The 13,228-nt window shown below is 31.9% G+C and overlaps 1 protein-coding gene across 1 annotated transcript; it reads right to left on the bottom strand.

Annotated features, from left to right (window-relative positions):
- Positions 1-5,825: 5,825 nt before the first annotated feature.
- On the bottom strand, positions 5,826-8,004 carry LOC21400395 (uncharacterized GPI-anchored protein At4g28100). The gene is made up of 2 exons (XM_010099280.2): positions 7,081-8,004; positions 5,826-6,219 (listed from the first exon to the last, which is right to left on the bottom strand). The coding sequence occupies exons 1-2, from the start codon at positions 7,729-7,731 to the stop codon at positions 5,869-5,871; spliced, it is 1,002 nt and encodes a 333-aa protein (XP_010097582.1). The 5' UTR covers positions 7,732-8,004; the 3' UTR covers positions 5,826-5,868.
- Positions 8,005-13,228: the final 5,224 nt, after the last annotated feature.

Genomic DNA, 13,228 nt, shown 5'->3' with positions numbered 1-13,228 from the left:
AAGTTGTTCAATTTAGAATTCAAATTAATTTAAGTTTGACTTAAATTCGAATTTGAATCTGAATTAAAATTGGACTACTAGATAAAGGATAAAATCTCTTCCTTCCCTATCTGAGATAGGCGCCACACACATGGATAAAACCCTAGAGTGTGTTGGAGATAAGGATTTGATTCTATTTTGAAATTTGACTTCTTCTCTTTAAATATGAGAAAGATAGAAAATTGTAGAGACAATTTTTGAAACATATTTTTTAGCCCTAATTGGAGTGTGGCCGAATTTCTCATAGAGTGAAAAATAGAGAGCAAAATTTTTCTCCAAAAATTTCACATCGTGCATGCGTTGGTGTTTGTGAAAATTTGAGTGTTTCATAAACCTATTTTGTCTCACGTGTGCCCACACACACGTCTACGTGGAATTAAGGAATTGACGTGGAAGACTTTGGTATTCTAAACACAAAGCTTGGAGCAAGGACTGTTCGTGGTCAAAGAAATTCAAGTTATCATCCGAGTCGGCTTCCAGGTATTTTTCGGTTGATCCTTGAATCATGTAAATTAATGTGATTAATTTATTCGTGCGTAAATTAATATAATCTATAGAGTATCTCAAAAGTTTTATGAAAATTTTTATTATACACGATCGGTTGTTTTCCCCACCACGCTTCCGCACCAGAATTCGATTCGGGAACCAGCAATGTGGCATCCTGTGTTTCAAAATTAATTTAATTAAATAATCACATTATTTAATTCGAGTGATATTAAATCTCAATAATTCATATTGTCTTGTAAATATTACAAGATGACGCGGGGACTCATAACCTATAATTCTGAGCTCCAATAAAATTAATAATTAATTAAACTCTTTAATTAATTAATTCTATTAATTCTAAAAGTTACTCCACTAAAAACTTGAAATTGCACTCTCGAAATTATAGACATAATTTACTTCTAAGAACTTGAAATGTCCATTGGATATGATCACTACATATAGATCAATACTCTATAAATAATTCATAATTAGAGCTAGGTGAAATCCGCTAACCTCTCTAATTATATCTTTATCCTTGAGTATCATTGATTCTCTAATGGATAGTGATTCATAAAGCACATTTAGGAATTGGAGCTCCTACTAATCCAAGTACTGAATCAATCCTTAAGGAAATTATTTATCTGCTTCTTTCTCAAAAAGGAATGGATTCCATCTCGTAATATTAGCATTTCCGGCTACTTATTTCTTCATATCTCCAAGATACAAGGAATAAGATTTAGAATCTCAAAATCCATACCGAGTAAATCAAAAGACACAAATCTATAAATAGGAGTTTACTAATAACTCAAGATTAAGATCATTCTGTATATGACCATTAGTAGACTCAATTACAATTTCTACACTTAACGAAAATTATTAGAAATTCATATTGTGTATGTGTCCTAGTCCTACATAATCTCATTATGTAAAATACACTCATTAGATATCTCTCTATATCAACGATGCAGATAAGCTTGTTCCATTCTTAATAGGAATGATATGTATTAATAATATTTTAATTAAAGATTCGGAACTTTAATTAAATTCATTACGGATAAATTTTGATTATTATCCTTAAATATTATCCTCTAGCATATAACAATTATATACCATATTTAATGTCACATAAATAATCGCAAAATTTTCAATGATATTTATAAAATATATAACAATACATGCACATAAATAATGAAATTTATATTTTATTAATTAAATAATAAAATCCAAAATATTCACATCTCATGATGTTAGACACCATTCCCAACAAAGTCCCCCTCTCGGGGGAGCATGGGCGGCTCTCTCTGGACCAAAATTTTATTAAGGGTAGTTTGGAGTTTTCACACTTGTAAAATTTGATTGCCCTAATTTTGCAATTTTTCTCTTGCTGTGAGTTGAGAGTTGTGCGATTTTCTCTGATAACTTCTTCTTGATCATAGTGAAAATGTTGTAGCTGCTGAAAGAGACACAGTCTCACATTGAGGCGAACTTCTATAAATTTTGTGTGTCGATTTTGCTTCATTTATGTTTTTCATGTTTTTATTGCTCTCGGTTTCATATTTTAGGGTGTCTGGACGTTTGGTTGGAGGATTTAAACAATGATTTGAATCATGATTCATGGTTCACTACAGTGTTTTCTCTCACAAAAAATACACATAAATAAAAAATAGTTATAATCACATGTTTCTAATTTATGAACCAAACGTCTCCTCTTAACATTCCTCTGCGCCTGTGTCCATGCTTTTGCGCTCATGCACCGTCTTCTCTCTTCTTGTGCCCTCTTCTCCTCTCTACCGACGGATTGCCATTTGAATGCCCATGTATCCTATTATGCCCTTGCCGTTAGTGCGCTCATACGCTCTCCTTAACGATTTTCAACCACACACCCCATCACCCATACTGGTTTTTTCTATTGTGGTCTAAGATTATATTATCTTAGCGGAGCTCCACTTTAAAAGGGCATGATGAGGATAATTGTTTTTTTAAAATTTAAATAGTTTGTATTTATCTTGTAATTATTTAATTTAGTTTATCCATAGTATTTAGAGATTGGATTAATAATTATCTTTTATTTTAAAATTTGAATATGTTATATTATTAGTTATTAGGAGAGAAGCTTTTAGTTTATATTATTCAGATATTAGATTAGATTCAAATTCAACTCTATATATGTTATATTCTAATTAATCTCTATATATGTTATATTCTAATTAATGAAAAACTTGTACCATTGTTATTTAAAGAATAAAGTTATTATCTCTTTCCCACTGCCGGCCACCACTCAGCTCCTCCGCCCTCCCACATCATTTCATTTGGAGAAGAAAGAAGATTTGTGGGACTCCATCATCGTTTCTAGTAGTCCGTGTATGGGTATGGATTTTGCTGCAAATGGAGGAAATACGGATAATTTGTTGTTTGATTGTTGGCCGTTGATGAAATATTAAGGCCCATTTAGTTCGTTGATTCGAATTTTTAATTTGAGTTGAGATGTGACTTTAAGTGAGAACTTTTTACGGTAGCAAAAATGTTAGATGTGACTGTTTCTGAGAGCTTTTTACTATAACAAAACTTGAATCGGTAAAATAAACGGAGTCTTAGGTCGTGTTTGAAATTAATCTCTTTTTTTTTTTTACGTTTTTCGAAAAAAAAAAATGAAAACGTTTATAAAATGACGTTTGGCGCAATAAAGATAAAAAACGGAAATGAAAACGATTTTTTGATTTAGTGTAAAATAATAGAGAAATGAAAAATGACTTTTAGTCGTTTTTCATTTTTTATTTTTGTTTTCTCCTCTCTCGAGCAGCGAGAAAGAAATAGAGACATTAATGGTTTTTTTATACTAAAAATAATCTTTTGATAAAATTAACAAACGCATTTTTAAAAATAATTTATGTTTAAAATTAAAAACGTTTTCATTTTTATTTTCATATAAAAAATAAAATTATTTTAAAACGAGTTCTAAACGCACCCGGTTTAATTTTTCCATTCTCCTTGTACTAACTAGTTTTAATGAACCAATCGTTATCACTCGGTTTTGATTGGTTATTTTTTCCCCGTCGATCCAGTTACGGGTTTGAATAATTGCAATGCTTTGGTCGCCCAATAAACACAAGATGACAAAAACCAAATTATAAAAAGAAAAAAAAAAACACAAAAACCAAACTGACTGACTGAAGCAAGAACACCCCAATTTCAATTAATAAATGATAATTGGGATCCCAAATGCAAAAATTAAAAATTTAGGGTCCAATTTATCAATCAATGAGAAGTTACGGGTGTATTTTGTACACAAAGCATGAGAACATCTCACGCATTAATTGGCGTACGCTGGCTATTGGACAACAACCGTGACAGATTGCTAAAATTGTGACTGATCGTATGTAGAGTTGCAGGTGTATTTTTAAATTGAGAAGATATTTGGTTCATTGATTAAAATTATTTTGATTTATGTATATTTTTTATGAGAGAAAATATTATAGTGAATTATGAATCATAATTCAAATTATGGTATGAATCTCGTTACCAAACGTGTCCTTAAAGTTCTCTTATAAAAAAAAAAAGGTTCAATTTACTAAATTGAATATTACAAATCCAAATTGCTAGAACACAGATTAAAAAAATAAGGTCACAGTATATGTGTGGTTTTAATGATTACTTTAATATTTATATATCAATAGCTATTATCATTTTAACTGTAAGATATTGATTTGACAGTTGTAATAAATTAAATAGTTGACTAAAAACAATTATGACAAGTAATGAGATTAGATTTTTATTACGCCATGTCATCATATTTCTGTACTTAGTAGTGACCATTGATGGAGAAGTAACCATTTAAAACTCATCCATATGTGTGTATAACCACAAGAAAATTGGGAAAAAAATTTCACATTCCCCTCCCAAACTATAGATCTTGTCACATAATGTCTCTTGAAACTTTAATTTTAATTTTTTTTCCTGAACCTCAATAATTCTCACAAATTTTCCCCTTTTATTAAATTCTTTTGCTAATGTTGTTAGCCGCCGCTGATGAATCTCCAAAATTGTTTAGGTCAAGCAAATTAAGGAGAAACTTAGATGTAGAAAAAACAACTCTTACTGTGTAACTGCACTTCACTTTCATGTGACTATACGAAAAGGAGCTAATAGTTTAATTGCTTATAAAATTGCTCAATGACTCTCATTATTTCTACAATACATATTATTTCTTTTAAAAATCTTGACATAAAGGAGTTTTTTTTTTTTTTTTTTTTTTTTTTTTTTTTTTAATTTTTCTATATCATGTCACATTTTCTGTCAATAACTAACTTAATAGATTGGTAACCATAGTATGCAGACAATTAACCAAACAAATAGTATGCAGACAATTAACCAAAAAACTACAAGAGCGGCCAAAATTCGTCCGACTTTAGTTTACTTCTTATTTCACGCCTAACAAGATTTCCAATATGTTTAAATTTTTATCTGAATTAGAGGACACAATGAAGGACTAAATGTCCATTTACTATTATCTCACAATCTTAACAGCTAACTACAAATAGGAGTGGTGGTTGCTTACGAAACTTAGCGGTAATTTCACACCTAATTCTATCAGGAGATGAGTTGAATTCTCTTCACCCTCAATCTTCAAGTTCAAGAAAAAAAAAATTAAAAAACCATAAATAGCAGTAAGAACACGAGAAAAATCCAGTCTCATAGCATATGGGGCCTCAACAAAATATATAACCCAGAACCAAAATTAAATTTTCACACAGCCGTAACATTGTCCCAAAGTATATTAGGCTCCATTCAATTTTATTGAATCAAGTTTAAAATTTAAGTTTTACTATAATAAAAAGCTCTAAAAAACAGTCACATCTAACTTTTTTACTATCGTAAAAAATTTTCACATAAAATCATATCTCAACGCAAATTAAAAATTCGAATCAGCGAACTTGCAAACTTATTGGCATTTCCAAATTACAGACCATACAAAGTAAAGGTGACTTCTTGTGGGGATATTGGCATTTCATAAATTTCCCGTGAAGCGCACAACTGTCACAAAAATAATGCCACTAAAACAAGACACCATATTCTAAAAGCTTGTCTCTCTAAGGCAAAGCATTGGCCACTCTTGCACAGGCTGGCCTAGGCCCACATGAAAATATGATAATCTGAGTGTGCTTTGTGTTTATATTTTTCTTCTAACTTGAATAAAAAAAACTACACTCTCAGCTTAGAGAACAACAAATCTTGAAACATCAAAGGAAAAGAGGAAATGAACATGTCATAACACAAAGAAAAAGCACAAGAGTACAAAAAGAGAAGAAAAAAAAAATCATCTACACAATGCCATTTTTGATTTCTCTAGTTCTGGAATGACCATGCAAAGAAGTGCATATACAACAAAGAAATCAACACTATGCAAAGAGATACATGCGCTGGTCCAAGGACGGAGGACGCGGACTGATCGGATATTTCTGCAGAATCAACGGCCAGAGGCATTCCGTCGCTGGAGAGAGCGCAGGAGCGGGGATGATCTGAGCCATCCGTGTTCAACATGATTGCCCTTATGACTGCCGACACGGTGTGCATGTAAGCCGTCCGATTCTTCGCAAGTAGCCATGTTAGGCCCATCAGCTCACAGTCCTTGTTGTGCATTTTTGTGGTCCTGTCGTCTGATTTGCTTGTATTCAAAGCTTTCTTGTTGTTGTTGAGCTGCATAAATAAATAAGAAAAGCCAAAAGAAAGGTCACAACTGCAACTTATTGCACAAGCACAAGTTTGGTGCATATTGGTTTAATGAGCTTATTAGTTAACGGTTGGAGCATCAAATCAAAATCTGCCTGATACCCACTTTCAAGTCTTAAGTCACCGTAAAGTCAGTTAAACATTCACAACAAATTGAACAATGTAACAATTGTTTAGAGACTAGAGACAACTAATTAAAGTGAAATGAAGTTTCTTATAATTTGGTAAATATTAAGCACATAAAAATTATTTTTCCCCTATAAAAGCTTAAGCCCGGAACATTAAAAAATAAATGGATAATTAAAAACAAATAAATAAGTCTCTCTTTCACGAACTTGCACACAGTTTGCGTCCAGTCACTTTGGACTGGGAAGAAAGAATAAAACCATTCAATTCAAAGACAAGAATATATGGCAACTGTGAAATTCAACAAACACAAATCTTTACAGCCACTATGAAAATGGCATATGGGCAAGGAAAACGACACTGATTTGAAAAAAAGAAAAAAGGGCAATGCTAATCCCACCCGCTTTTTGGCGCGTGAATGAAAACTTGTCATATTATTCTTTAATTTTGACTAGCCAAAAGGCAAATCAGACCATAACCACCCTTGGAAGAAATCTTTGTTTATAACACACTCGCTTTATGGAGCGTTAATGCATTAATCCAAACAAGAACAAACTTTCCCAAATCGCTAAACATGGAAGAACATAACATCAGAAATCCCTAACCATTAAACCAGACCAACCAAAATAAAACAAACTCTATAACCAAAAATAAACACACACACACAAGAAAAAAGAAAAAAAGAAAAAAAAAAGAAATTACCTGATGAAGAGAGTTCAAGCACTTGGAACACCCACCAAGACCTGGAAATCCATTCACATTCCCAGGTTTACTCAAACAATCTCTTTCCAATCTTCTCACTCTCTTGTCCCTAACAACTTTCCCTTCTTGGCTAACTGAAAAGGCCTCTGGGCAGCTAAGAGGATGCAATCTAATCCCGCAGTAGCAGTAAACGACGTCGCACGTCTCGTTCGGCCTTTTCAGCTCTATCCCTCTTCCCCTCAGCGCCTTGTCCACGTCGGCCACGCACGTCTCCGAGTCGTCCGGCAGCAGCGGCATGTCGTACGCAGTCGTGTTGTGGGCCGACGCCGGAGTTGGGCCGGCGACTCTCCCGGCCCGGCCCAGCGCCGTGGCCGAGTAGGCGGCGTAGAGCCAAGAGGCGAGCACGGGGCAGCACCGGCCTCGCCGGAGCTCCGCGCCGCAGGCCGACTTGACGCCGTGGAAGAACTGCTCGGGCAGGTCCAGCTGGCAGCCGGCGACGTCGGACTGCTCCGGGAAGGCCGGGATTGTGGCCGGCGGTGATGGGCTCGGGAGGAGTGGCTGGATCGAGACGGCGTCCGGGTCGGGTAGACCCGGAAAGGCGGGGAGGGAAATGAGGAAGAAGATTAGCAATGGTGTTTGAATTGGGGTCATTGGGAGTGAGAGAGGAGAGAAAGTGAAGGGAAAATGAAAATGTGTGGAGTTGGGAGTGAGATTTGGTTTGAGGATTGAGTGAGCAGCATAAGGTGAGGGTTGTGAAAAAGTGGTGCGGTGGTGGGTGTGGTTGTATTGGGGTTTGGAGCAAATCGGGGAAGGAGAAAGGGAAAAAGAACAAATGGAGGGTGGGGTTGAGCCTAGTTTGGCTGTTTTTGCTTGTTTGTCTCGCTTAGATCTTAAAATGGATTGTGGGGATTAGTAAATAGTATCATCACCAAATCATTCCTTGGGGAATTTAAAGTATACTTTCCAAGGTATATATTACGAATTAGCCACGGTGTGATTGATTAGTCTCGATCATTTTACCGATTCAAGTTTTATTATAATAAAAAATTCTTAGAAACAGTCACATTTAACTTTTTTACTACAGTAAAAAGTTTTCACATAAAATCACATATCAATTCAAATTAAAAACTCAAATCGACGAACTAAACGGGCCATGTCTTGTTCAGTTCGTCGATTTGAGTTTTCAATTCGAGTTGATTATGTGACTTCATATAAGAGCTTTTAACTATAGTAAAAAATTTAAATGTAATTTTTTATAAAAAATTATAGTTATAATAAAATTGAAATTGAAAATTCAAATCGTGAAATGTCTTTAGTATATGCATATTTACTTGTATTTGCTTGTGCATATATAATGGATCTTTTAGTAGGTCAAAATTAAATCCAACTAGTAAATAGTACTGACATCAACTATAGTACTATAGCAAGATTCGAGATTTGGAGTGATTAACGTTTTCCGAATAAATTTACAACGGGAAAGAGATATATGTGGCCAGGTACCATTTTTGTTTGGAAATGTACTCCAGTTTCAAGCGGATGTAGCAGGCTATATTTCAGTCAATAACAACACGTGCGTATAAAAGATAGAGCAAAATATGGTGCAATATTTTTTATAAATTCTGTACTCAAATGTCGAATACAATTTTGTGTGTGTCGTGTGCTGTGCAAAATGGGCGGACTTCTTCATAACATCATAAATTAGTTCAATACCACGTAATACACGGATGAAATCTTCGGTCACGCATTGATTGATATAAATCCAGAAATAGTTTTATAAATCCAGATTTTTTTTTTATTTTTTTATTTATCATGGAATCTAAATTTAAAGGTAAAAGAGTGTCTTGTAGTCTAGTACTTGACTTTGACAGATGTATGGATAAGAGACACTATCAACTGCAAGGTAACTAGGGCAATGTATTTTCCTTTGGCTCTTAGCCGGTCATGAAGCGTGGTAATTTGCCGGAGGTTTACCCTCTCTAGGTTAATATTTTGAGTCAAAACTCTCGGCGCGTTTAAAACTCGTTTTAAAATAATTTTATTTTTTATATGAAAATAAAAATATAAACGTTTTTTTATCTCAGACAGAATTTATTTTTAAAAATGCGTTTGATAGTTTTATTAAGAGATTGTTTTCAGTATAAAAAACTCATTAATGTCTCTCTCTCTCTGCTCGAGAGAAGAGAAAACGAAAATAAAAAATGAAAAACGACTAAAAGTTGTTTTTCATTTCTCTCTCATTTTACACTAAACCAAAAAATCGTTTTCATTTCTGTTTTTTGTCTTTATTACGTCAAAAGTCGTTTTAAAAACGTTTTCATTTTTTCTCGAAAAACGTGAAAAATAAAAACGAGATCAATTATAAACACGACATCTAATTCTTTATATTGGCGGAGCCTATAGTTCTAATTATGATTGATCTTTTTTTTTTTTGACAAATTTTTTGTTGCTTTGTATTTCCTTTCGTTTTCTTTTTTCATTTCACGAATATTTGGTTCATTTATAATTAAAATTAATTATCGACTAAAAAAGACAATGTAAACGTTTTCTAATTAAATGTATTCTGGTGGTATATATTTGTAACGATTAAGAACAAATATATAATTTCTCAATACTCTTAACACTCATGTATAATTTTTTTCCCCCCCTTTTTCTTGCTATATGTTAAAGCTCGTTTACTTGGGATTGTTTGAACCAATGGCAAGCCTTACATAGAGTTTTTTTTTTTTTTTTTTTTTTTTTTTTTTTTTTTTTAATTTCTATCCTTTAAATTAACTAATATATTTCTATTCTAATTTTTAAACTAAAATTAGTTAAAGTAGAGTTTTTTTTTTTTTTTTTAAAAAAGTACTTATAATAAGTCAGTAAGTAAGTAGAATCTAATTTTTTTTTAATTTTTTTTCAACTCTTTACAAATTGGTAAGGTTTTTGTACTTATGTACTTTGATATTTTAAGATTGGAATTCTAGATGACAACAAAGTAGATCACATCATGTATGACAGAGTTTTTGTGTCAATTTAATAATTGTTACTGATATGGTGCGCGCCCTGTAAAATTTTATTAGATTCATACATTGATTTAATAAAATTAAAGATTTGTGATAATTTTTCAATTTCACAAAAAATAAAAAAAAATCAAAGAGAAAAAGTGAGAAAATTAAAAAATAAAAATAAAAAAGAGGAAGGAATGACAGGTCATGGGTATAAGATGCTGAATGTGTAGTACTGTAGCGAAATCTAGAGAATCCTAAAATTCCCATGAAATTCTAGCCAGAATGGATACCCTAGTTTTCTTCATCCTCTCAACTCTCAAGGCAAGAACAGAAGCACTAAAATTAACAATCCGTTTAGTTTATTAATTCGAGTTGAGATATAACTTTATGTGGGAGCTTTTTACTGTAGTAAAAAAGTAAAATGTGATTATTTTTTACAGTTTTTTATTATAGTAAAACTCGAATCGGTGAATTGAAAGAGAGAAATTGGTTTTTATAAGGATTGAGCAAATAAAATAAGTTTTCAATTATAAGGGTTTTCAATATTGCAGGCTTAATTTGACACATCTATCTTCTAGAGTTTCACAACTCTGCTTTAGAGATTCTATTCTTAATCAGCAGGGTTCCCACTATCAGTTTGTTAATAATTTCTGGGAACTATGGAGAATAGAGAGATTAAAGTGATGATTTTTTTTTTTAATTAAGACAGATATTTATATTTTGTGCCTCACATACTCATGCCCACTTTTGACTTAGGGGAATTTTGACTCTCACTTTTGTAAGGCTTGCAATTGCATGTGCAACATTAAATAAATTCCCAAAAAAAAAAAAAAAAAAAAGGAAAAAAATTTGCTAGCTTGCATAAAGTGACGAAAGGACTTTGCTCTCTACTGGTTCAACTTTTCGAGTGGACACTCAATTATCGAAAGAGCTTAAGGCCGAATCATAACAATAGTAGTAATAATACTAATAATAATAATAAAAATATGATTAAGCATACTTAAAACACCCTTAATCAAAAGCTACATTTAATTGAGTTGGTCATTCACCTAAATTAACAAAACAGTAGACATATGTTTTGTATGTGGTAGTCAAAAGGCTACCCAGCACAAATTCTCATAATTAAATTTGTTTGAAATCTCATCAAAATTATTATAATAATAATGATAATAACAATAATATAATATACAATAATTATAGTAATAATAATAGATGCAAATTGAAACCGTTACTTTGCATAAATCTTTTTGTTTTACCAACTGAACCAACATTATGAATTGAGCAATTCTATTTACCACGTCCACTTATAAACCATCTAATTATTACACACTATTGTGTAATAATAATAATATATATATATATATACCTTTTTTATACTACTTCTGAAAGAACCGTCATTCTTTAACGTAACATATAGACGTGAAAAACGTAAAATTATAGTTATTTAATGTAGTATGACTGCTATTTAACCTAACACGAACACTAAAATATATCGGTCTCGTATTCTCAATGTCAATATTATATTAAATAAATACCATATTCCATATTCTATTTCTATATGTTATGTTGGGAGACACTCCCTCCAGAAGAAACAAGCCTGTATATATATAAACATACATTACGTACCCAGAGAAAAATATAACTGGACCAGAGGTAAATAGTAATAATTAATCAAGTATTACTACAAAAAAAATTGATCTTTTGTTACTAAACATTTTGCTACTAAAATTATTTTGGTAGCAACACCATATTGCGTATTTTATTTTTATATGTTATGTTGGGGACATTCCCTCCAGAAAAACCTTAGACAAACCTATATATATACACATCATCCAGAGAAAAAATGTAAATCGACAAGAGGTAAATAGTAATAATTAATCAAGTATTACTATGATTTCTATCATGTTTCTTTTCTAATGAAATGATCAGACTTGAGGATTGAAGCAAAAAAAGACAAAATGAAATTACCCCATATTCAAAAAAAAAAAAAAAAAAAAAACATGTTAATATGTCAGCAAAGCAAAAGCATAGACATGCACCGAAGTTCGAGCTCTAGGTATGGTGGATGGTGGACTTGCACGCCTTCTCCTTCAAAGCTGCTACTACTTCCCAATACAAAAGGCTGCTCTCTACCCTCACTTTCCAAATAGCACCTTTGGCAAAATACAATGTAGTTTTCTCTGTGTGTGTATATATATGTGTGTGTATATATATATATATATATATATATTTTTTTTTTTTTTTTATCGTTAATGCCACATATTTACAATGAATTCGCTGAATCAAATTTTTAATTTGAATTGAGATATGATTTTATTTGAGAGTTTTTTACTGTAATAAAAATATTAAATGTGATTATTTTTAAGAATTTTTTACTGTAATACAATTCGAATTTTAAACTCATGAATGGAACCTTAACAGTAACAGTAATTTCCTCTTTTTATTTGTGAGACTTTACAAAGATAAAAGAAGGTGGCTTTTCTATTGAGATTATCAAACCATCAGTTTGGTAAAGTTGGGTTTAGCTTTGTAGAAGACAAGAATATCCCACGGGTCCACTATCCTTGTATGCACATGAGAGTGATGGCCAACCAAAATGCTCAGCTTTACATTAAGCATCATTAAAAAATTGTGTAAAGCTCTTTGGTAGAATCCAAAACTCAATCTTAATAATAGCCAAGTTTAGAACACTTATATATGCATGTGTTCCATAGAAGACAAGACTTGATTCAAGTTCTAAAATACAAAACCATGAAAATATATTATCAACGAAATCTGCAGCTATATATTAGCGTTACAATTCCTTAAGTGCGCTCATATAATTGCTTGTAAGTGTAAAAGCAATAACATTGGAATCGTTTAACAAATAACCATATATTGTTTTATTTTATTTTATTTTATTTTATTTTATTTTTGAGATAATTGCTTAGTTTAAACATAGGTTATGAGACAATGTGCAAGCACTACATTTTCATATGGGACCATAATGTTATTGATTATACAATGCGTATTCTGAAATTGCAGTCATTTTGTTTGAAATTCTTTGTTCAATTCAACGCAATCAAAAGATTTGTCATTACATATAAAAGGGCTTGAAAATTATCAAACATAATTTAAAGGGCTGAAAATCTATCAGATTTATTGATAAACTTTAACTA

This window comes from Morus notabilis, unplaced genomic scaffold (genome assembly GCF_000414095.1).
Source record: "Morus notabilis unplaced genomic scaffold, ASM41409v2 Scaffold884, whole genome shotgun sequence".
In the NCBI taxonomy this organism is placed as follows: Eukaryota; Viridiplantae; Streptophyta; class Magnoliopsida; order Rosales; family Moraceae; genus Morus; species Morus notabilis.
This window is presented reverse-complemented; position numbering and strand designations above follow the sequence as displayed.